General features: G+C 39.4%; 1 protein-coding gene across 1 annotated transcript in view; it reads left to right on the forward strand.

The window, feature by feature from the left end:
• LOC139444021 (saccharopine dehydrogenase-like oxidoreductase) overlaps window positions 1–8,066 on the forward strand; it is a 28,538-nt gene extending 20,472 nt beyond the window's left edge. The window contains exons 7-12 of the mRNA XM_071224923.1: window positions 698–815; window positions 1,522–1,641; window positions 2,216–2,272; window positions 2,777–2,900; window positions 4,722–4,803; window positions 5,643–8,066. Coding sequence (XP_071081024.1) covers window positions 698–815; window positions 1,522–1,641; window positions 2,216–2,272; window positions 2,777–2,900; window positions 4,722–4,803; window positions 5,643–5,739 — 598 coding nt within the window. The 3' untranslated portion in view covers window positions 5,740–8,066. The remainder of the gene's footprint in view (window positions 1–697; window positions 816–1,521; window positions 1,642–2,215; window positions 2,273–2,776; window positions 2,901–4,721; window positions 4,804–5,642) is intronic.
• Window positions 8,067–27,289: the final 19,223 nt, after the last annotated feature.

The following is a 27,289-nucleotide window of genomic DNA, read 5'->3' on the forward strand; positions in this document are numbered from 1 at the left end:
GTGTTTATCTCACGTCACATCAAAATAGTATATATTTTTATGGACCTAGATCTACCTGTAATATCATTCATTTATTAAATCTGTCACATTTCACAATGTCTGAAATACGTATTCCATTTCAATTTATCATTTTTAATCGATAAATTAAAAAATTATTCACTATTTCCCGCGATGTTATTGAAAATAAAATTCTCGGACACACATTTCGACAACGGGTCCACATCAAAGAGCAAAATAAAGACGTTTTAAACAAATCTTTAAATATATTATACAAAGTGATAAAAAAAAACAAAAATATATCTAAAAGTAATCAAACTTACATCTAAGTTATTATTTCCATCGTTTCGTGCGATTGCGTGTAATGTAAGTCAAATGACATCTCGGCTTTCGTCGCCTTGAATTCTCGGCTCGGACACAATGTTTAATGCAAAAATATATGCATGAAAAATCTATGTCACAGCTCGTAACCTAGCACGATACATTCGCGAAGTTCCATATTTTTAATATATATCGTGATTTCCTGCTTAAAACGTTCAGATTAACACGATTTAACAAAAAATCTTTCGCCAACTTCTGAAATTTATCAAACACGAGCCTTTATGCAATAGCAAGCTAGGTTATGAGACATACTGAGGCTCACTATGTCTGTCATTGATTCAGTTGATCAGATGTAATTTCATCTTATTTATTCTTTCAGGTCAGCTGTGTTCAAGAGTGGCTTAATGGATAAGTGGTGCTTCCCGTTCCTTGGAAGTGATAAGTCAGTTGTGAGCAGAACACAAAGATACAGATATGATGTGAAAAAGTCGCGCCCTGTAAGTTGCCAATCACTACCTCTACATTCATTGAATGATAATACATGGAAACAATACCTTTTAGTATTCAGGGAACCCATGGTGTACAGCCACAGAATACTTCTGACTATTCTGGTGTTCTGGTGCTGCAGTTCACATGTAGAGTTGCATCCCTTAGTGGTGCCAGGATCCAGTGATCATTGGTTCAGATCACAGATTTCTGATTTTTCTGATTATGATCCTTGATTTGTCAGCACCATATATTCAGCCTTCAAAATTCATTCGTGGCTGCTAGCCCAAGACTACTCTTCTGAAATGAAATGAAAACTAATTCTCATTGCTTTAATTTTGCTACAAATTAAAAATGAAGAAAACTGACATGGAAAGCAGTGAAGATCTGGGATAGAACAGGTCTTCAGCAAACCATGCTTGCCGTAAAAGGGGACTATGCTTGTCGTAAGAGGTGACTTAAACAGGATCAGGTGATCAGGCTCGCTGACTTGTTTGATGCATGTCATCAATCCCAATTGCAAGGATCGATGCACATGATGTCAATCACTGGATTGTCTGGGCCTGACTCGACTATTTACAGACAGATGTCATATACAACTGTAGCTGGAATATTGCTGAGTGCAGCGTTAAACAACAAACAAACAAACAAACATGTAGGCTGTATACCAACTTCACCTTCTCCCGATGACAGCATCTATCATGTTTCTCTCCCCAGACTCAGTTCTCCCCGTATCTGTGCGTTGACAGCTTCCTGTACATGATCCTCATGGTTGTATTCGGGTCGCTGTTCGGACTCCTCGCCAAGTTTAGCATTACTCGTAACCTCCTCCTAATGGTGAGTTCAGGCCATACAAGAAGGTGTTTCCAGTAACCTGACTGACATCATTTCACACTCTCATCAAATCTTTAACTAGATATCCAGAGAATTCATCGAAATTTGTGTACAAAAAAAGTAAGGGTTGTTTGACCTACTGACCTAACTGTTTGTGTTCCCTGGATGTCACCTGAATTTTTTTGTTTTTTGGCTTTGCTTGCAATTAAAAATTAACATGCATGCAGCTGAAATGAGGTATATATGTTCTATATCAGAGAGGGGTGGTGGTGGGGCAGACGATTGGTTGAAGCATTCGCTCATCACGCTGAGGGCCTGGGTTCGATCCCCCACATGGATACAATGTGTGAAGCCCATTTCTGGTGTCCCCCCGGCCTTGATATTGCTGGAATAGTGCTAAACATGGCGTAAAACCATTCTCACTCACTATATCACAGAAGTATTCACAATGTCTTCACTTCTGAATGCCCAAATGTATGACTGAGTTTACAAACAAGATGAATGATAGCAGACATTTATGTCTTAAGTGTTTCATACATACAATTCAGTGTTGACTAATCAATTGTTTTCTCCGCAGTATCCTGGCTTGTTTACAGCTGGGCTGGTGAAGAGAGGCGGGCCCAGCAAGAAACAGGTGCTGACATTTTGCTTGATGACAATTCAGGAGACGGTGAAACCGTGTTAATTCAATACTCATTGTAGTGTGTATTCTCTCTCATCCCACAGAAGTTTCGCTTTCTGTTATAAGATATTGCAAAGTGGCCACAAAAAAAGGAAATCTTGTGCTATGGATGCATAAAAAAAAAGTTCTGAAAAGTAAAAATATGACGATAATAATTGCCCTTGAAAACAATATCTTACCAAAATAAATTTACCCCACTCCACCATGTCTACCCATCTGCACTTTGTATGAAATTCTTGTTTATTTGTTGATATGTATATTAGATTCAGGCTTTATACAGTCATACATAATTATGCATACATCACCAATATGTATAAATTTATAGTATAATCTTCACATCTTCGTGTTGACCTCAATTAAAGTATGAGAAAACAGTAACAGTGACAGGTTCACGTACTGACAGTTGCATGACATGTTTTGGACAACAGTTTAAAAATTGCTATGTGCTTTCAACAGATTGAAGGTACCGCTTTCTCCATGACATTCTTTGGAGAGGGTTACAGTGACAAGCTGGACGACCCAGAGGCACAGCATGAGAACCCCCCAGACAAGAAAATAAAGACCAAAGTCATGGGACCAGGTACGCTCTCTTGTTGACAGCACAGAAAGACTGAAATCAAGTGAATCATCTCAGGCAGTGATCTGTCATTGTGACGAGTTGTGTCCCTTATGCTTGCTAGAATCATGTAATTGTGGGACTTGAAGCCCCACCTGATCATGATGCTTGACTTATCAGCATTATTTCTGTGCTTCTGGGTTCCCAAAGAGGTGAACATCTAAGACAAGGATCACTCTAGGCTTTCTTCCAACTTAAGATGTGACAGCCTCCATGGTCTAGTGGTAGAGCATCTGCCTGGAGAGCGGAAGGTCCAGGGTTCGATCCCCGGCCTCGTCATACCAAAAGATGTTAAAAGATGGTACTTGTTGTTACCCTGTCTGGCGCTCGGCATTAAGGGGCTTAAACAAGGACTGGTCAGCTATACTGTGTCTGAATGGGGTATTCATGTTAAACTGCGGCATGGTATCTCAGTGAGCAAGCACTATTAATCTGCATCAGTCCGGACTAGTACCAGAAGCCACACACACATGCATGCATGTCGCTATATAAGTGCAATAATCTTGGATGCAACGTTAAACCTAATTTCACCTCACCTGACCTCCAACTTAAGATGTAAGCCGTGATATATCTAAAATACTGTTGGAAGCTGCTTCAAACGCAACTCATTTATGCACTCACTCACTCAAACCCACCCACTCACTGAATCGGTAAGATCTATTCCAAGAGCAAATTTGTGAGTGGTTGTTGTTTTACACTACAGTCTGCAGGACTCCAGATTTACCATGGTAGCATGTTAATAATCAGGTCAGGTCCACTTGTTGGTGATGGGTTTCATGAGAACAATCAGTGCCTCAGAGTATGATGGAAGACAATCCACAGTTACACGCTGTCATTGCCCAATACACTTTAGTAGGCCTGCATTGTAAGCTTTGGGCACTGGGAACCTATCCTTCAAGGGGGGCATGGGTGGCCCAGTCGTCTAAGGCGCTGCGATTCCCTGTGCAGAGTTGTGTCCCTTGGGCACGCCAGAAACCTTTGATTGTGGGTTCTAATCCCAGTTCGCCCTGATTTTGTTTCTAGGTTTGTCAGCGCCATACCCGTGCTTGTGGGTTTCACCGAAGTGGTAAACGTCTGAGACCTGCATCACATTGGGCTTTCCTCCCACATTAAGCTGACATGCCGCGATATAACTGGAATACTGTTAAAAGCGGCATTAAACCCAACTCACTCACTCACTCACTCACTCACTCACTCACTCACTCACTCACTCACTCACTCACTATCCTTCAAGGACGGGACTGCCTCCGTTGCCTAGTAGAGCATCCGCCTGGAGACCAGAAGGTCTGGGGTTCCCCGGGCCACGTTATACCATAATATGTTAAAAGATGGTACTTGTTGTACTCCTTTTTGGCTCTCGGCATTAAGAGGCTAAATCAAGGACTGCTCGGCTCAGAGTCAGTATACTGTGTCCAAATGGGGTATTCATGTGAAACTGAGGCATGGCATCTCAGTGAGTTAGCACCATAAATCAGCATCAGTCCGAACCAGTACAAGCAGACACACACACACACACACGTGCATGCTCGTCGCTATGTAAGTACAATAATCTTGGATGCAACGTTAAACCCCATTTCACCTCACCTCGACTTCAAGGACGGAATTTGTGAGAGTCATACCTTGTTCGCTTATTTTTCTTTGTAGCAGTTTTTTTTTAATGAGTACCGGGCATTTGTTAATTACATGTATGTTGTCTTTGCTATGTTACAGAGATATCTTATTGTCTAAAAATAGAGTTAGTTTGTTCTATTATTTTAATTCCAAGTTTAATTTGTTTGATTACAGAGCCTGGCTATGTGACCACCCCAATCTGCATGGTACAAGCAGGACTTCTGATCCTCAAGGAAAAGTCCAAACTTCCTTCAGAGTAAGTTTCTTCTCATTTCCAATATGGCTACCATAGCATCCTTTTTCAACCAAGCCGCTTTTGCAAATATGGGTTAGACAAAGCTAATATTAACCATATATGCTGTTTTGAATCCAATATTTTACTTATTTTATGGTAAAAAATTGTTATGAATGCTTATTTTCAGTTGTATAATTCATAGTTCAGTAATGTTTTTCTCAGTAGTTAATCAGCAAGGATGTTCTGGTTTGGTAATAGTTTAACTGAACTTCATGTGTGATCCTTTGAATATGAACAGAAAAGGATCAAAGTTTAATAATCTATTGCTAAGAACTGTGTGGTCCTTAACTTCTTTTGAGTAGTATGTAACCAGATAGCTTAGGTTACTTAGCTGTCACCTGATTGGCTGAATTCCAATGGTTCAAAATACATGATAAGGAATGGATGTAAATTCAATGAAACATTCAGTTTGAAATATTGGTATGTCACAAGTGTGATTCAGGAAAGGTTGTACTGCTTCTGTAACAGCAGACCTGTGAAGATTCCAGGGTAGAATAGGTCTTCAGCAACCCATGCTTGCCGTAAAAGGCGACTATGTTTGTCGTAAAAGGCGACTAACGGGATCGGGTGGTCACGCTCGCTGACTTGGTTGATGATCTTATCTAATTGTGTGGATCGATGCTCATGATATTAATCACTGGATTGTCTGGTCCAGACTCGATTATTTAGAGACTGCCGTCATATAGCTGGAATATTGCTGAGTGCGGCGTTAAACAACAAACAAACAAACCAACTGTAACAGCATGTAATGCAAACAGTTTTCTAGTTTTCTTGTTGAGTTTGGCCGTCTGTGTTTCCAGTGGTGGTGTCTACACACCTGGTGCTGCTTTTGGCGAGACGAGTCTGATCGAGAGACTGGACAAAAGAAATGTGAAGTTCCAAGTGTTGGAGTCGTAATATGACAGTCAAGAGGCCTCCACGGATGATCAGGTCTTCTAGTGTACATGTTGGAAGATGAAACATCAACACTCTACCCAATATCAGCAGTAATATGTTGGTTTTTTTGTTGTTTAGTTGTTGTTATGTTTTTGAGGGGGTGGGTGGTCTTTCTTAGTATGCAAGAGCAAGGTCACAAGTGAGTACGTGGCTGATCTGTATGTCAGGTTGGATGTTCAGTTGACAGACAACACTGACTGACAAGAAAGAGTTGCTGTCAACTCTGAATGTTACAAACTCCAGGGATGTTTTTGATAAGTTTGTTAGTGTGGAACTTCACAAAAAAACACATTAATTACCCTGCTCTTGGATTAGATAAAATTAAACTTATTAATATATCCCAATTCATATTACAGACTGTTTTCGCAAACAAAATCATAATTAATCTGACATTTAAATTTGTAAACAAATATTAAATTTATATTATTCTTAGCAAACTCTACTGCATTTATTTCTCTTAACCAGCATTATGTGAGAAGGCCTGACCAAGGGGGATCTATGACTGAAGCATTTAGTGAAATGTCTTTCATCTTGAGGCCTGTGAGAGCGGGGGATATCAGTGCTGCCGTTAGTCCTCCTGGACCGTCCTGTTAGTTGTTGTTCAGCTTCTGTAGTTGCTTACCATATACCTACAGCTATAAGTAGGTCGCTTCATGAAATATGAGCTTGATGAATAAAATTTACAACTCTTAAGAGTCGAGTATTGTTTGAAAAAAGGCACAGATTTTGATTAAATATTCATTGCAATACAGTATACCACAATGCCATAGTATGATTTTTAGTTTATACGTACAATCCATGTTAGTACAGATGTCATGGTGTGATTTAATAACGATTTGTAAAATTCTATTTTCTGATGATTCTCAACTCATTCCTTAACGTGACAAAGTTTCCATGTATGGTATCCTATTGTAATAACACTCCCTCTGCTTCACCCATAGAACAACACGACAAGTAGCACAGTCTACCTTTTGTTACATGTGTCCTGTAGGCAAGAGATTCTTGCTAAGCAGTGTAGTTGCTAGTATATATATGAAGCCAAACAAGTTAGGGGTCATGAATAGTTCTTTGGATATTTCATATGAAATTGTGTGCACTAACTTTTTGGGTTCAGTATATGAACACTTTCCAGGCTGCTTTTCATTCCAATTTTTTCATCTGTTAAGCCAAAACAGTAACTAAATGTATTGATAAGATGGGACAGAATCCTATAACAGTTGCATCCGGGTATATCACAGTCCTGTAGCAGTACATCTTGAGAGGTGATTTAGTATAATTGTTTATTTCTTTTCACTATCTCTACTTTGTCTAGTCATTGACAAATCTGTGTGCTGATTATGTATGTATGTATGTATGTATGTATGTATGTATGTACTTAGGTTGGTACAAACATGGTGTTATCTTGATTATACATTTTGTATGTTGACCATATCAGTTCTCAATCTTGTACCAGTTCTTTGGTTTACTTGAATGGAGTGTGTGACTATAATTACCTGGTAACATTACGCGGGAAATGGTATGATCCGATATAGGCGAAAGTTACATGACTCGATTGTACATGCTATGTGACCTTAAGACTGGAACATTCTCTATATAATTCCATGGCTATCAAGGTCCAACAAACATGAAAACATGGAATTTCACAGCATGAAATTTTGACTGCCAAAAATGTTGCTTACTTTCAAAATGAATATTCCACAACTCCACAAATAAGTTACACTACTCAAAAGACGGACCACCAAATTCTATCAAACTATTGTTAATGTGTCATGGGATGACAAATTAATTGTAGACAGAGTAATTATAGTACTCTTTTGAGTAGTATATGTCATTTACGCAACACTTTGGGAGAGAAAATAGCCTGGTTTAACTGTTCGGAAAGTGCATATCATCTGATTGTACCAGTATATATCGTAATTTCCATTGTGGTTGATTAGCTGAATGTTTCCTGACTCTTGGGACCATAGCAATAATGTGGTACAGACCAATATATACTGGGAAATATATATGCCTATTTTTGTTGCTGTCTATTCTTTTGCCTGTTGATGTTTTGTATTGTTTGACAACGTTTAGTCTACTTTTGTCACTTTTTACCACTTTTGACAATGTTTCTTCCAGACAAGGAGTATCATGTTATTTCAAACTTCCAGATTGTGTTTGCAAACATTGATCTTCATGAGTTGAGTAACAAAATCAGCCACTGTCAATTATGAATTTGAAAAATATTATGCCAAATTTTCTGTATTTAGCTATGTATCTTGTTCATTCAATAAAGCTATTTACTCCTTGTATTTTGTTCATATTTTTATTCAGACCATAACAGACTCTTTGTATATATACATGTGTTAAATGTGTAGGCATAATTTTATGAGGATTTGTGGCAATATCTGACCCATTGACCCAAGCTTATCAGAAGTGGCATCGAGAATGATTTTTCACGCCGAAGACCCGGGTTCGATTCCCGACATGGGTACAATGTGTGAAGCCCATTTCTGGTGTCCCCCGCCATGATATTGCTGGAATATTGCTAAAAGCGGCGTAAAACCATATTCACTCACTCATTAAACTACTATTTACCAATCGCTTGCACATTGATAATGCATACTGGCGGGAATAATAGGAAATATAGAGCCCCGAACAAGAATATATACACTCACACGCAAAAGAAACGCAAGTCGAGTATGCAGTATACATGTTATTTATTTTCAACAGTAAAGACAAGAAATACTAATAGGGCAAGATTGACAGTTTAATGTATTAAAAGGCAGATGACATAATTGTTTTTTTCAAATGTAGAGGGCTTACACAGTTTTGGGTCAATACCCAAAATGTCAGTCAATACCTGGTGTGACTACCATTAGCATTGATCACTGCCACACATCTGTATGAGTGGATCAGACGATTTGTGAAGGCCCTAGGGATCCTCCTGCACACATCCAGAGCAGCTGTGTGTAGTTCATCGGCAGTTGTAGGGACTGGGCGCACATTGTGCAGACGCCTTTGAACCTCATCCCACAAGTGTTCGATGAGGTTCAGATCAGGGCTGAGGGCTGGCCACAGTAGAACACGGATGTTGTGTTGTTGCAGAAAGGCCATGGTAGCTCTGGCAACATGGGGACGAGCGCTGTCCTGCTGGAAAATGTGTTGATGTGCAAAAAATGGAACAACGTGGGGTCTGATCACTTGGTCGATATACCGCTGAGCAGTGACGCTGTGTCCCCGACCTTGACCAACATTCAGAAAGCACATGGGTCCAAGTCTGGCATTAAGTCCAATCCCTGCCCATATCATGACACTAGGTCCACCCCATGGATCCCTTTCCACAATGTTTCTGTCAGCGAAACGATCACCTCGCCGCCGCCAAATTCTGACTCTTTCATCTGCATGGGAGACACAAAAGTGACTTTCATCAGAGAAGATGACACGCCTCCACTCACGATGACGCCAACTGTGATGACCCTGTACCCACTGAAGTCGTGCTTGTCGATGCCTTGGTTAGAGAACAGGACGACGTGCTGGTCGGCGACATCTGAGGTGGTTGGAACGGAGACGTCGGATCAGTGTCACGGCTAATGTGTCGATTATGTGTTCCTATTGTCTGTCGAGCACTTTCGCTGGTGTGACAGGTAATCTGCCCATCTTGTCGAGGTGTGGTGACCCTAGGGTCTGAGGAAGGTCATCTGTGGTCTGTGTAGCATTGTATCGCTGCAGGAGACGGTAAATTGTGGTTATGTTAATGTTCAAATGACGGGCAACATCTTGGACAGACTCCCCAGCTTCCAAACGTCCGATAGCCTGGTTTCTCTGAATTTGAGTTAGGCGTGGCATTGTTGACGAAGGAGTGGTAGGTCCAAGAATCGGCCACAGTTTTATACCCACTACAGTTCGTGACAGTCTGTGCATTTTCAATTTCGCAAGAAATGGGTGAGATGATACCCACATATTCATTGAAATGGTGCGTTTTAGCGATTCGTTTTTTATGTTGCATTTTAACTCGGGGCTTCAAAAATGCAACCAAACAAATTGATAACACCATCAGGCTTCACTACTAGAAAATAGGCTAGAAATATGAACATTGTGGTAGGTAACCTGCTCTAACACAAATCATATACATATTATTTTGATCTTTTAAACATAATGCAAAATTATGAAAATATATAAAAGTTACTTTCATGCCAGACATTCATGTACTGCCGTAGCTGAGGTTGGCATTTATATGTTCTTAAATGAAATTATGCGGGTTGGAACCCCGCTGTTGACACCTTTTCAGAATAAAAAATAATTATTCACTTGTCAAATGTAAAAAATAGTTCTGTCTATTCCAAGTGGAAATTTTTTTTCAAATGTTGGTTCAAGATAATGTATAGTTGACAAACAACTCTCCATTATTGAAAAATAATGGAGTGTTCAAACAATAGAATGACATCACAGATGTGATTTAATGGCACATAACAGATACTGACTCAACTGTTGTTTTCACTTGTTTGATATACAGCTGAGATAGGCTCCACATGCTGAAGCACAAGGCCTCCCAAGTGAACATCTCTGAATTCAAATTTAGGTTTCCATGAACAGCTTTTAGATTGGTTATCATGTAACAGCAGCAGAACAGTAAGTTTGGAACACCATTGCCGCCTGTGTTCAGAGCGCCAGATAAGCTGCGTATCTGCGTAAAATACGCATCAGAAATGCAGAAGTACGCAGTAAAATAATATCCAAGCGTATCAAATACGCAACGAACATTACAGATACGCTACAAAAATAAAACTTGTGCGTATATTCAAAATATTGTGAAGTAACCCTGCGTATTCGATTGGCAAATCAGCAACTTATTTTGAAATTATAAACGGGCATTCCGTCAACCTTGCCAAACTCCACGATGACAGTTACATCATGATCATTTGCCATCACACTTTCTTGTGGAAGTATCGTGGTATTTTTGAGTCCTATAAAGCTCTCAAACCCACACAACACCAGTTTGCAGGGACTGGATGAATAGTGTTTTTAAATATTTAACCTAAATACCCACATGTGTAAAAACTAGTGGGTAACAGAAATTTGAATACCCAGATAGAATAACTGATACCCAGTGATTTTAAAATGCATGGGTAAAATACCCACAACACGAAAAGCTTATCTGGAGCTCTGGCGTTGATTCCAGGTGAGACAAGGTCCCCAGTGTAAGATTCAGTTGGAGAAGGGGATCGGGTGGTCAGACTCTTTTTACATGACAAATAACCTGTCAAAATTCCCTGATGGCATGGATCATTGTTCAAGCTTTCAGTTACAGCTTTGCCTTGTCCAGATTCCATTACTTTCAGGCTGCTGTGTTTGTTTGTTGTTTAATGCCGCACTCGGCATTATCCCAGCTATATGACGGCGGTCTGTAAATAATCGAGTCTTGACCAGATGCTCCAGTGATTGATATCATGGTCATCGATCCATGCAATTGGGATACGATGATATACATCAAGCAAGTCAGCGAGCCTGACCACTTGATCCCGTTAGCTGCCTCTTACGACAAGCATAGTCGCCTGTTACGGCAAGCATGGGTTGCTGAAGACCTATTCTATCCCGGATCTTCACAGGTCTCACGGCAAGCATGGGTAGCTGAAGACCTATTCTATCCTGGATCTTCACAGGTCTCACGGCAAGCATGGGTTGCTGAAGACCTATTCTATCCTGGATCTTCACAGGTCTCATGGCAAGCATGGGTTGCTGAAGACCTATTCTATCCCGGGTCTCACGGCAAACATTGTTTGCTGAAGACCTATGCTACCCCGGATTTTCACAGGTATACAGGCTGCTGTGCTATAACTGGAAAGTTGCTGACTGTGGCATTAAACAATATTTCTCACTCCTCGGGAGATATGGATGACTCTATGTTCTTCTTTGGCTATAATATACGAATCTATAAATCTCTTAAATCCACCATTTTTTATATCAGAAATATGGTAAGGACCCCTTTAATCAAAGAATTTCTAATATTTCTCAGCCATTTAACCTAAATGTATTTGTACAGCGCTAGACTCCACAGCACCAAGGGGCACGCTCAATGTGCAAAAATGTTTGAACACATGTGTACAAAAGAGGTCACATACACCTTTGAGACAAGTCCTTCTTCAGTATAGACTTCAATACTGGTATTGAAGGAGACTTAAAAGACATGATTCAGCAACTTTAGTGCCAAAAGACTTAAGTATTTCTATCATGATGTTCAAGAAGAATTGATCAATTGATCATAGTGTCCCAGGTGCTCTGTATATGGAGAGTGTGTGAGCCAGGTATATGTGCGTCTGCTCACTTAGCCGTGATAGTCATCGCCATCTGATAACTGGTTAATATGGTCTGTCTGTGTCCTGTCAGTTGGCTAACTGGCATGGCCTTGTTGATATGGACTGACTCCGTTATATCAGTTGGCTAGCTGGCATGGCCTTGTTGATATAGACTGTCTGTGTCCTGTCAGTTAGCTAGCTGGCATGGCCTTGTTGATATGGACTGTCTGTGTCCTGTCAGTTGGCTAGCTGGCATGGCCTTGTTGATATGGACTGTCTGTGTCCTGTCAGTTGGCTAGCTGGCATGGCCTTGTTGATATGGACTGTCTGTGTCCTGTCAGTTGGCTAGCTGGCATGGCCTTGTTGATATGGACTGACTCAGTTATATCAGTTGGCTAACTGGCATGGCCTTGTTGATATGGACTGTCTGTGTCCTGTCAGTTAGCTAGCTGGAATGGCCTTGTTGATATGGACTGACTCAGTCCTATCAGTTGGCTAGCTGGCATGGCCTTGTTGATATGGACTGACTCAGTCCTGTCAGTTGGCTAGCTGTCATGGCCTTGTTGATATGGACTGTCTGTGTCCTATCAGTTCGCTAGCTGGCATGGCCTTGTTGATATGGACTGACTCAGTCCTATCAGTTGGCTCACTGGCATGGCCTTGTTGATGTGGACCGACTATATCCTATCAGTTGGCTCACTTCCATGGCCTTGTTGATGTGGACCGACAATATCCTATCAGTTGGCCCACTGGCTAGCCTTGTGGATGTGGACCGACTATATCCTATCAGTTGGCCCACTGGCATGGCCTTGTGGATGTGGACCGACTATATCCTATCAGTTGGCTCACTGGCATGGCCTTGTTGATGTGGACCGACTATATCCTATCAGTTGGCCCACTGGCATGGCCTTGTTGTTGTGGACCGACTATATCCTATCAGTTGGCTCACTGGCATGGCCTTGTTGATGTGGACCGACTATATCCTATCAGTTGGCTCACTTCCATGGCCTTGTGGATGTGGACCGACTATATCCTATCAGTTGGCTCACTGGCATGGCCTTGTTGATGTGGACCGACAATATCCTATCAGTTGGCCCACTGGCATGGCCTTGTTGATGTGGACCGACTATATCCTATCAGTTGGCTCACTTCCATGGCCTTGTTGATGTGGACCGACTATATCCTATCAGTTGGCTCACTTCCATGGCCTTGTTGATGTGGACCGACTATATCCTATCAGTTGGCTCACTGGCATGGCCTTGTGGATGTGGACCGACTATATCCTATCGGTTGGCTTACTTCCATGGCCTTGTTGATGTGGACCGACTATATCCTATCAGTTGGCTCACTTCCATGGCCTTGTTAATGTGGACCTACTATATCCTATCAGTTGGCTCACTTCCATGGCCTTGTTGATGTGGACCGACTATATCCTATCAGTTGGCTCACTGGCATGGCCTTGTGGATGTGGACCGACTATATCCTATCGGTTGGCCCACTGGCATGGCCTTGTTGATGTGGACCTACTATATCCTATCAGTTGGCTCACTTCCATGGCCTTGTTAATGTGGACCGACTATATCCTATCAGTTGGCTCACTGGCATGGCCTTGTTGATGTGGACCGACTATATCCCATCAGTTGTCCCACTGGCATGGCCTTGTTGATGTGGACCAACTATATCCCATCAGTTGGCTCACTTCCATGGCCTTGTTGATGTGGACCGACTATATCCTATCAGTTGTCCCACTGGCATGGCCTTGTTGATGTGGACCGACTATATCCCATCAGTTGTCCCACTGGCATGGCCTTGTTGATGTGGACCGACTATATCCTATCAGTTGGCTCACTGGCATGGCCTTGTTGATGTGGACCGACTATATCCTATCGGTTGGCTTACTTCCATGGCCTTGTAAATGTGGACCGACTATATCCTATCAGTTGGCTTACTTCCATGGCCTTGTTGATGTGGACCTACTATATCCTATCAGTTGGCCCACTGGCATGGCCTTGTTGATGTGGACCGACTATATCCTATCAGTTGGCCCACTGGCATGGCCTTGTTGATGTGGACCGACTATATCCTATCAGTTGGCTCACTGGCATGGCCTTGTTGATGTGGACCGACTATATCCTATCAGTTGGCTCACTTCCATGGCCTTGTTGATGTGGACCGACTATATCCCATCAGTTGGCCCACTGGCATGGCCTTGTTGATGTGGACCGACTATATCCTATCAGTTGGCTCACTGCCATGGCCTTGTTGATGTGGACCGACTATATCCTATCAGTTGGCCCACTGGCATGGCCTTGTTGTTGTGGACCGACTGTTGGGCCAACTGTGCTAGCTTAACTGGCTGGTTCTGGTCCTGTCGTAGGGGTTGTTGCATCTCATCAAAGACATGTTTTATGGAGTGGTCTGGCCATGGCAATACAGCAATGTTATGCTGCCTAAAACAATATGTGCAATATGTGGGCGGGCATTATCCTGTCATGGTCAGTCATGTGTGTTGCTTCGCTGTAGATAACATCACCAAAGAGATGATATTGTGTTTGGCAACTTAGTTTTGCGCCATTCCTGTTTGCAGCATATACCCAGGGCACATAGACATTTGTTTTCAGAAAGCTGTGACATTGCGTAAACATTATTTACAGTTAAATAAAAGTGTTTTTATGAGCACCCGATAGCTAAAGAATCATTGTCTGCTGTTCACATTCAAAACCAACATGCACGAGTATCATGCTCCCAATAAACATGCAAACATCAAAATTGTGCAGCGTGCATGAACATGTGTTGAAAGATTGTTTCATTTAAATAAATATATTTTTATTAAACTTTACATAAAACACAGTTACTTTTTTCTGTTAGTATACAGGCTTATGTGTAGTTTCCACAAATTGATGTATTGAACCTTCGGTTGCATACAATATGTAGTCTAACACATTAATATGCAAGTAAATCCCATTGGTCAATGATCTTCTTAAAGTCATTTTAGCTGTTAAAATGACTTTTGTGTAAACAATGTGTTGCTGGGAAATTGTAAAGGAAAACCAAACAACTTCTGTAAAAGGTATATAATATAGGAGTCATATACCATATCATGTTTACAGTTGGGCGAATTGTAATATGCATGTTGCTTGCTTGTGTGCTGATAAAAAAAAAAAATCTTCAACTTCTGAAACATCTGCCACCTGCTTTTCCAATAAAATCAACTATTTTTGTTTTATGCCAGACTCCTGTTTAAACACATACAAAAACCATTCTAAATTCCTATTCATCATTTCTACAATGTATAACATACTTGTGAACATATATGAAAATAATATTTATCATCCAAAACTGGCTCCCACAGGAGATATGCTTGGGTGAGATCAAGCGATATCTACACTGTAGATATTGCTGCTATGAAATTGGATCACAATGCTTTGCAGACCATTGTGACATCATTGGTTACCATGACGTCACAATAAAATGACATCACTAATAGCTCTGCTACTGAAGCTGTTAGCAGTACTTTTTACACTTAAGACACTGCTTATTACTGTCTACAAACTGAAAAGGTTTGAAGAATGATGTTGGATGATAAATAAAATCTCACCCTTGTGTCTTTTGATATCAAATATATCAACACTCGTTGATAAAAGTGGAAAATATCCTCGGCAAGCCTCGGAGTTATCCCACTTATATCAACTAGTGTTGATATATTTGATATCAAAAGACACAAGGGTGAGATTCTCTATATATATACATTATTTCTTTATTTCATAATATGAATTGTATGTGAGAATGATTAGATCTGTATGTATACCATATACCTGCGGGGGGAAAAGAATAAACGAACAAATAAGCATAATGTCAGTAGAGTGGCAATTGTTGAACAGAAATCATATATGATCGTTATGATAAACTATGGATTTTAGAATGTTTGCTGAATATTTATACCCAACCTTCTATGATCTAATATGGTAGAGAGGGATGGGATCGAGTGGGGGCACATTTAGTATTGTTAAGCTGTTTTGAAAACCCCTTTATCCCTTTAAATCCACTTCACCCACTGGCTTTTATGTTTGTGGGGGTGTATAATTCCTTGCTTGATCACATTTGTCAAGTCTTGTGACCTTGTTTTCCTGATCATCTTTAAAGAAACCTGATTATTTGCGTTTCTTTATAATCAAGAAAGCTAGGTCTTCTCTATAATGTCCTAGATCCTGGGCAGCCAAGTATACACAGGACTAAGTCACACGTGTGCCTGAGCTGGCAGGTTTATGTTCCAGAAGCAGTGATCCATCAAAGTAAAGTGCTATATTTAGAAAACCTGCCTCAGCTGGTCTGCGCCTGTTTCTTGTGTGCATGGCTACACTGTTACAGGACAACTGGCTTTCATGATATAAACGAAATACACCACTTATTCATTCATGCATTGTAAATGTTTTCTCAGCAGTATATATGTATATATCGTCCCAACTTAATTAAAATTCAAGTTAAATATATGACATCTTTCGTTTGGGAGTTGTTCATTGGTATTGTTTTGCATTTCGAATAAATTTTGTATTTGTAACATTCATTATTCGTAATATTCAGAGATCCTATATCGGAATATGCAAATCTAAATATTTTAAATATGAAAGACAAGAACACACGCCCTCGGTTAATTTTGCGTCGTGGATATATAACCGCTCACTGTGTGGAGCTACCTTTCAAAAGTGGAATGTTTGGAATCACAATGAACAATGTTCCCATTTAATCGCTCGTCAACAATGGATCGAGTCTTTTGTGTGTAGATCTGCCATCGTCAAATGTGACATGCCGCGAGGCCGATCCCATTGTTCAGCATATCGGACTCATTACGTAACCTAACCTCAAGCTGAGGATTAGTGCATCTGGCCTCCAACTGTAATCGCTTGTCAAACAAAGGGTGCCCCGGGGTGTCAGAAAACACCGCCATCAACCTGTTGTGACATATTATTACATAATATTCCATAATTACAACTCACATATTGAATGATTCATACTTGTGCATAGGGAAAACCTAAAAACAAATTCCAAATAACATTATCGAAATATCGGTGACATTCATGATAACGTATGCACTACCAAATTGTGACATAAATTGATTTCTGACGTAAGGGAGGATCGATAGATATATATGTTCATTTTCGATAGAATGTAGGGATCTACTTGTAATAAAGTTTCGAGATTCCTAAATTGATAAAAATAGCGTATTGAAGAATAAAATATGCTGTGTCAATACTAATAAAATGCCACCGGCTGTAAATGCTATTAACAAAAGCAAGCGTAGGGGAATGGTCTTTGCCACGTACGTCACGGAAATATATTATCTATGAGACCATATAATCTCTGCATGTGTAGGTAATACATGCAAAACAATAAAATAATTGTGTTTTGTCATTGAGTCAACGCCAGATAATGTACAAATCGTGATGAAAACGTATTTGCGAAATTTCCTATGACTCCCACAACCGATCGAAACACTGGAAATAAGTGTGACGTTGCATATTCTATATTTAGTTATGACCACACATTGTCCCTTTCACCTCTTCCAGAAATTGTCCATCTCATGCTACAAAAATTCAAATTTAACAACACATGCAAAAAGGTTAATGCGAACAACATTTTTATATCAGTTAAAAATATGTTCATGGTTAATAAACTGCAGGTATTGACATAATGCCACATGTTTCTACGAACTATTTTGTTCCTGGCGCGTATGTATTTTCTGACGCTATCGACTGCTTACATCAAAATTTTCGGATACGTCCGCAATCACCCGTATGTACACTCGAAAATCGTTCGAAAAAGTCATAATTGTAATCTTATTTTATTTACATTTACTAGAAAATCGGATATATTGATAATATCATACCAATAACATGACATCAAATGTATAATATTCCACTCTTTGATGTTCAGTCCAGGGTACTCTTTTGGGGCTACGTGGCGCAGTAACACAGTGATTAGGCCGATTGTTAGGGTATATAAACTGCCAACCGCCGACCTGCGTCATAGCGTTGGTGAGGCCATAGAGCAGATGTGTCGGGTCGATTAGAAGATGCTTTCGCGTTAAAATCCTACATTGTCCATCATGAAAATCCAGGCTGTCAACCCCGTATGCGTTAGGTCCCAGGAAACGATATCCCGCTTGATCGGTAAAGTAGAAGTCAAGAAATTACGTTTCAGATCTAATTACACCGATTACAGATTGAATGCTGTTTTGGAAGCTACTTTATGTAGACTGAAAGCCGATATGGTAAAGATACAGACTTTACAAGTGAGGAAATCTCTGCCGTTTAAACCGAACTTTTGCCGGCAGAAATCAGTGAGTGCTTTATCAAATTCCGACATTCAAAATGGCGACCAGAGGAAACGCCCGTCTGTGACTGTGACGTCAGACCCAGTAATGCGCTCAGATTGTATTATCACAAGTAGCGTAGAGCAGCGAGATTCGTTGGGAATTGAAGACTTTTTCCAGAAATTAAGAGCTTGTGATCCGAATGTCTCTTCAAACGATATGGGTTTCAGCGCGAGATAAGTACCAAGTCCTGTGTTTTTGTATTGTTAAACAATTTTAATAGTGGCCGGCCCCGTTAATTTGACATACATTATGACAGCTCTTAAGAAGTTATATTTTTATACAATAAAGTTATTCATGTTCAATCTCTTTTTTTGTATCATATTTTGATCGATTGTGGGGGGTGGGTAGGTTAACTTTTATCTCTCCTTCAGCCCTACAGACAATCGGCTGTTTTCCATGGCTGGATGCATTTCATCATGCCCACATTTAGAGTTCTGCTTTGAAACTACTTGCAAGATTGAATCTCCTGTGGCGGAATGCAGACCTAGTGTGATTTGATTCTTAGAATTGACAGTGGGACATCAAAGTTGGAACGATGACTTCTATGTGTGGAAGTAGCTACTGGATTTTCATATCACTTTTACTACCTCTACCACTTTAACTTTTAATACCTCCTTAAAATATCTATAAAATTATCAAAGTAAATGTTTAATTTCTATTTGAATGTCAATTCAACCTGTGTAATGCTTCATTATATGAAATCTCACTTTCACCCAAACTTCTTTCCCTCCTTAGCATCCACAAAATTGTGCGTCCTGTCATTTCTCCAGAGCTGCTTTCATGTGTTGCCACCAGGGCAGTGTGCAAGAGAACCAGAGTTCAGCGGTCGTGACTAGGCCATTGAACAAGTATAGACACATCGGGCAAGTGGTTGCTGACTAGTTCTAAATTTTCAATTGTAAAATTGTGAAATACGTAAAAGTTCTATTTGAAATTACATCCGTGACGGAGATGCGTTTCATCTATTATGAACCTTTTGATGACAAAGATGATACCCGTGTTCATTTTGGATAAAAGGTGTTTTCACAAGCATACCTAAAATTTTGAACAAAGGTTATTGTGCAGGGGTGGGATTGACATGATTCTTGTAAGACTTTTCTTCAGCAACTTGCCCAGATGAGGAGTCGGACCTTTCTAGTCTGTTCCATATCAAGTTTCTATTGTGACCTGAAAGCTGATGGCATTATGAGAGATGACCATTCAGTACGGACAGATTGGATTCAAGAAGTATCTAAGTATACATGCATGGAACAGAGTAACTAATCTACTGCTAATATTGTGAAAAAAACTTAAACCTATTATATAAAATTAATGCAATGAATTGCTGGTAAACTAAACTCGAGCAATGATTACTTAATTTGTGGGGTCTTGCATGTGATCCTCTGCATATTGTCGGACTCTGTATAAGTTGGCCAAAATTCATTTGATCTTTTTGCTATGCTCTAGCACCATAAAGCCACATCTGACCAATGGATGGGATGAATTCAACTGCTTCAGTTCCTTTCCTGTATTCCTACCAGTATGAAGTAGGTCTGCTTACGAGGAGGGTATCACATTCAGGAATATTGGTAACATGAGTGTCTTAGATGATAGACAGTTCAGTGTGTGTCTGTATCATGTATCAACACTAAAATTAGCAAATGAATGTAAATTATTTTGAGAAATTAAGATTGTCACGATGGCAAATTAGTTCATTAAGATTACATTTAAAAAATCCTGATTTTAACCATTAACTTCGTGACTTCAATCCCCATTTCTATCTGGCATTGTAGCAAGTGCTGAAGCGCAGATTCCGTCCTTCAAAGAATGTAACGGAAACTAGAAAGGGCAGGTTCCACACAACATTGAACAACATTATGGAAACTAGATGTACATACTACTTCAGAGAGAAGCATTTTCTTGCAAGCGTGGATGCTGGTGAATAAGTACATTTTCAGGTATCGCTTGATTATCAAGGTTACATTTGTTAATTAACTACTGTCTATGTAATTGATTTGTGAAATGTACCCCAAACCAATCCTTAAAAATAACCTTACCTTTCTTAAACTTAGTTTGATTTAAATCTGTTTGCACAAGCTGATAAAATCATTTTTTGTCAGCATGTGAGCCACAGAAGGGTCAATGGTTTTAGACTAAACGGTAATCGTCACAAGCTGAGATCACCTGCAGTTCAACTGGCGACATCGAACCAAGACACATCACAAGAATACAAGAAATACACCAAGTTCAAATGAAACAGCCTATCGGATATGCTATGCATATGAAAGGTTCGAACTTTTACCTGGCTGAGATTGTATTGACGAACATGCATGATATCAACCTGAACATGACCTGTGTACCATGTACGCATGGAGCCTACGCTTACATCCTTCTACTTCACTAACAGGGATAGAAATTAGTAGCATTAGCCATCTGTTTTGAATCCATAATCTGTTTCACTTTCTTTTAGACCCAGAAAGTTTCCATAATTCAACTCTTGCGGTCAATTTCTATCCCTGCTAAACATACAGATACAGGGTTGATTAGCATCTGCTTTATTGGAGGAGTATGCAATGTATACTTGGAGAGTTGTGATGTAACATTGCATTTTTAAAAGATATTTCTTGACCTTGCAGGTTACTTGTCAGGTGTGAAATACGAACCATAACAAAAATACATGGGAATCGTTCAAGAATCGCTTGTATGTAGATTCTGTCATGAAATCAACAGGAAATGAAAAGACTGAAGAACTCCAATGAATGCTTCCTGGCACATCTCTTCGGACATTTTTCATTTGCTGCTTTCATAAGATTACTTGCATGTAGACTGAACGGATGAGGAAGACGTGCTGCTGCTTTCAATAATCCATTTGATTGGTTGCAAGAAAGACTGGGTCATGTTGCTGTTGAAGCTTTAAACTAGGTAAAAGCTGTCTTGAGTGAATGGTACTGCATGGATGTAATCGTTTTGTATAGGAATGTCTGTACCAACGTTGCAAGCAACTAATAATTTTCTGTCTTATACTTATTCTGTCTAAAGAGGGTGAAATCATCTCTAGCGGCAGATGCCTCAAGACTGACAAGAAAACTGCATCACTCCAGCTTAAGACAAGAGAGGAAGACAAAAGCAACCAATTTGTGGGGGTTTTGTTGGAGAAAGTCCAGTTTTGAACTGACTATTTCATATTTTTGACATTTTTTTTTAATATTAACAGGGTAAGGGTGGGGATTCTAATTGTGAATCCAGATCTTTTTGTAGACCCTGTGCTGTCCAAGGAGAACTTATTTCAAGTGACAAGGAATCTTAAATGCACATGTTATAAAAGGTTCATCCAGGTGAAACACTGGCTGATTACTGTTCTACCATCAAGCTGGTACAAGCTTTTGAGCTGAGTGAAATGACATTGAATTTCTAATGTGAAACTAAGAACTATAGTTTATTATTTCTTCAGACTTCCAAACAAGTATATATCGTGGGGTGTAGCTTTGTTTCTGACAGGTTTTCATGTCCCTGGAAAGAGCGCTGCCGAGTCCAATAATAAATATATTCTGATATATTTATTATCTTGGCTTTAGTACAGATTCTAGTGAAGTGTATGTGATGTATCCAGAAACAACTTTGAATTGTAGATGATTGAATGATTTCCTTATGTAAGGAAATTAATGGATTGGATTTGTAGTGTGGGGAACCAGGGTGGGGTGTCAATAATATAATTTTTTTGTTCATCGAACAGATCTTGGTTTAATGCCCCTGACAGTAAGGCTTGCAGTTCTCCCTAACATGACATGTTATGCAATGGTGAGATGCTGTAAAGTAATGTGCTTTTCTGTTTTGTAAAGATTCCAGGAGTGTAATTGTCATGCCTTTAGTGCATGTATGTGTCTGCTTTCATATAGACAGACCTGTATGCAAGACGTGCTGACAAATGTCTGTTGAATTTGCATCATCAATTTTCTTACCAACTTGATTTGAATCCATAATTTGCTTGCACAAGCGTCTACCGTTTTATGATTATTTGGCTCTTTTATCTGAGTGGAGCTGTCTTGTGAAAGGAGGGAGAGGTGGGGGAGATCTGATTATATCCATGGTTTTCTTAACAGCCCTCAGAAGCCTGCCATTATCTTTTGAAGGATTTGGCTATTAGGTATCCTTATTCTCAGCAGTATGAATAATGTGCTGATATTTACCTTTTAATTAAGCTTATGGTGTGAATATAAAACTGGGGGAGGGGTACAAATAATTGGTGTCATATCTACAACCAAGATCGGATTGATGGATCCATTATGCGAGTAAGAATATCAAATTGTTTTTCATATTTGAATGTATTTGATGGTCTTCACATCTTAGATATTGTGACGAGGGGAAGGGGATGGCATTAATAAGCAAAGTTTGTTTATCCTTTTCAAAAATGAAGAAACCGGTATTCAAGCACCAAGTCTTCAACATGGAGATGAATGTTCAAGCCAGCAGTGTTGGTTTTTTTTGCAGAAATATGGTCTGTTTTGAATTTCACTACTTTGGTTATCCATATTTTCTTATGGAATTGTTAATGGCAATATTATCTTGAGCTATTTCATCACATTGAATTTGTACCTTCACAAAGGTCTTCAGATCACAAAGTGTTTTCAGAAAATAGCTGAACAACTGTCAATAACTTCCATGAGGGGCATTAATTATTTTTAGACGTTTAATAGATCATTGGATTAGGTGTGTGCTCCTGTTTGCACTGTTTGAGCCTCATTGAGTTCGTAAGACTATTGTATGACAGATGGAACAACTTGGTTGAAATTAGTATATATATATATATATATATCCCCTGCGTGCTAAACCTACAAGCACTTCTTTAGTTGTGATAGTAAGGTTAAACTGCCGCTTATACTTTTTGCTTCATTGTATATGTGTGAACCCATGCTGGGGGTGGAAGCCAATTATTGTGTGTGAACGCCTCTTGTAGATGTAGACATGCCTGCGTGTAGCAAAGATCTATTCCACTTCACATGGACATACCATGGAATAACCATGATTCGTTTCAATATACGTTAGTGCTTTTCAAGTACACCTTAATTCTTTGGTTTTGACTTGTGTCAAATTGTTGGGTAGGGGAAGGGTTTTAATAGTTTCTTTGTTCTTTCAATGAAAGAAAATCAAGCAGGATCAAGCAAGTCAAGAAGAATGATTCCAACTATTTAGCTTCACTTGGCTGCTATAATGTTTTCACTCTGAATCGGTAACTGTATTGCATTGTTTTTCAGCAGTTAAATATGTGAATCAATATAGTTAATTCTAATTACTAAAGCACTTATCATCTTAGTATCATTGCTATAAAAGAATTCATCACTTTGCATGGATCTGGGGTGAGGGCGGGGCATTAATTTGTGTTTAAATACTTTACAGACTGCAGAGTATCCGATTACTTGTGTGGCCATGAGAAACCAGAAGGGGTTGTTATTCCCCGTGGCAGATTTTGAGTGGTAATACCATACTGTTGAGAAGTCATGGCCTTCGCAATGTTGCTTAAAACAGGCCTGTGCTTGTAACTGTGATATCAAGCCATTACAATTACAATCTTGTTTAATACTTTAATCTTTTATCTTGAGATTGTAAACATGTGACAGAATGTGTGAGTTTGGGGAAAGGGAGGGGTTTAATTTGTCCAGATACTTTTTAGACAGCAAAATAGGACCACAACATTTTGAATGTCTGAAGTACATGCATCAACAGTTGCCTGCCATGGGGACTGACTACTTCCAAGTGTTGGTATGAGCTTTTTAAATGTATCCATTTGGTCACATTCACTTCTGGATTATTTCTTATGTTTTTTTAGTTCAGATTCACTTATTGTTTGAAATTATTTGGTTTATGTTTTTGCAGTTTACACATGCATTTTGCCACAGTGCATAAAAACACCTGATTTTATGTAAATATCCAGAAGGCTTTGAAGCCCAAATATTATTTTGTTTTGGGTGGGTGTGTCCCTGAGGATGGGATGGGGAAGTGTGATACTTTCTATTTCATTCAAGTGATTGTGCATGGAAGATACCAACATTATCAAAGAAAGTTGACTTCAATCTACTACCTACAAATGGGTATGAAGACAAGTGGAGGACAGATTTGAAAGGTTTTGTGATGCTTTCTTCATAAGATTCTGATAACATTAGTGACAGGTAGTACATTTTACCTTCTGTTGATACGACGATGTAGTCGTCAATGAAGTTGTTGACCTGTTGTTGTTTTGTTGAACCTAAAGTGGGACCAATACCTACTATAAAAAATAAGTTAATTTTGATTAACTGAATATTGGATATTGTGCTCATGTTCATGAGGAATGGTTCTTTTTGTGGGGATGGGGGGGATTTATAGTTTTACTCTTTCTTCTTTACAAATATATGATCAAGAAGACAGAAGATGAGCAAGATTTGTCCCAGATGAAGTGTTGGACTTTTTGCTAGTCGTCTCTGGTAGAACGGATTTATACAAGCCATACTCTGAAAGGGTAAATAGTTTTGATGTTGAATAAGGTTGACTTTCTAGGTCATGTAACTCATGTTGCTTATTTTACTTGTTGGCCTTAAGGCTTTATGGGTTTGAAGGTTGACAGCTTGTCAATCAGCATGGCATAACTGTCATTTTGTTTGTTGACAGGTCTGTCTGTAGTATTGCAATGTTTTTGTGTGAAAAGAATTGTGCTGGTTTTTATCTGAGTTTCTTTGGGAGGGGAGGGCAATCTGGTGTTCAATGCAATGTTGTTGTTTTTGAAAACTATTAGCTGCTTACTTTCTCCAAAGAATTGTGCTGTTTTTATCCCAATTTTGTTTGGGAGGGGAGGGCAATCTGGTGTTCTTATTTTCATTCCCAAGATACCAACATTGTTAGAGGATGTGCTTGCCTGAAAATCACTAGCCACCCAGAACTGGGACAGGGAAGGGCATAAACTTGTATCTAGATTCTTCATAGATTCATGAAAGATCATGGAGTGTTCACCTGCCTTGACCGAACCGAAGCCAATGTTTCCAGTTCAGCCTCTACCGGTTTAAACCTAAAAGGTATTGCAGTATCTGCATGACTTTGTATATGTGAGATAATCTTTTATTTCCTAATACATCATCATTTATGATGTATCTTTATGTGCCATGTTCGTTTGTTTTCATTAATTGCACCTGAAACAATGGGAGAAGATCACCTGTGTGTGTGTGTGTGTGTGTGTGATCATATTATACCTGTATGTAGACTGTGTTATTTATGCATCTTGTATTTCGTCATTTCTTGGAGAGAATTTACTCCTTTGCTGATGGGGAGGGGAGGGTTTTTTTCATTTTCACTTTCTTCTTTACAAATTAAAATCAAGTACCAAGAGAGCAGGAATCAAGCAAGATTTTGTCCAAGAGGAAGTTTTCAATTATTTGCTACCATTTTTGATGGAACAGGCTCATTCAGGTATTCAGGTATCCGTAATTAGCTTTGTTGTTAGGCTGTCATTTTCTTGCCTAAACTGTGTCACTGTCTTATACCTGAAAATAGTTAAGCTAAGAATTCACATATATATTGCAATGTTTTGTGTCAATCAGGAAACTGCAATTTGTTTCTTACTTTCTCCAAAGATTAGAATTGTTAGGTACATCTTTTATTGTGCCAGTATTTGTTTCCCTGTTACGTTGTTGGGGAGGGGAAGGCAATCGAGTGTGAAGTTTCTATTTTCATTACCAAGAAGATCCTTCAAGACCAAGTTACCAACATTGTTAGAGGAGGTTCTTGCCTGAAACCACTAGCTATCAAGCGATGTTTGGATGAATTCTCATACAGGAGCTAGTTTGGAATCGCCATTCGGTAAATACTTCAAGCTGAACTGAAGGATTTGTAATGCATCTTACTTTTCCATAGTAATTTCTCTCCATGTGTCAACAGCTATGTGGTAATGAACAAGACCTATTGATTTGAAATCCAGTCATGGTTGTCAATAGTACTTCTTGTGTTGCTACTTTCATCTGTTGTCAATTTCAAGAGTTGTCAATCCAGTCTCATAGCGAGATTGTGATCATTTGGGAAGACATTTCTTTATTTTGAGAGCAGGTGTCCGAAAGAACCCAGCAAGAAAGAACCAGCAAGTAGAAGTGTTGCAGCAGGAATCTGAACATTTAAATAAAAAGAACTCTTACATATTTCAAAGGTACAATCAAGTAATTGTGACTGATTGACATTTTGTTCACCTTCAATATCCACTGAAGTGAAAATTGAGTGAGCTGGGGAAAGGGAGGGGCATAAACTTGTATCAAGAGATTCTTCATAGGTGTGTGAAAGATGAAGGGGTGTGGAGAATCACCAGCCTTGACTGAACCAAAGCCTCTACTGGTCTAAACTTAGAAGGTATTGCAGTATCTTCGTAACATTTCTCTGTGTGTCTTTTATTTTATAAATACATCATCTCAATAGGATTCTTAGTTTTCCTTGTGCCATGTACGATTGTTGTCATTGTGTACGCGTAACCTGTGATAGAAAAGATCACTTGCTTGTGTGAGTGTATGATACTTGTATGTAGATTGACTTTATTATTACTTAGAAATTTCATGGGGAGGATTTACTTTGCTGATGGGGAGGGAAGGGTGTTATTATATTTAATTTCTTCTTTACAAAATACTTGAGGAGTACGAAGAAAACCGGAATCAAGCAAGATTTTGTCCATGAGGAAGTTTTCAACTATTTTGCTACCCATCTCTGATGGAACAGGCTCATTAAGGTATTCTTTGAATGCGTAAATTGCTCTGTATGGCTTTAACATTTTTGCCAAATCTCACTGTCACTGACTTTTATGTGAGAAAAGTTTAGCTAAGAAATCACCAAGATATTGCAATGTTTTGTGTCAATCAGAAAAGTGCAATTTGTTTCTTAC

Source organism: Haliotis cracherodii, unplaced genomic scaffold (assembly GCF_022045235.1).
Source record: "Haliotis cracherodii isolate W230 unplaced genomic scaffold, xgHalCrac1.p SCAF_5, whole genome shotgun sequence".
Lineage (NCBI taxonomy): Eukaryota > Metazoa > Mollusca > Gastropoda > Lepetellida > Haliotidae > Haliotis > Haliotis cracherodii.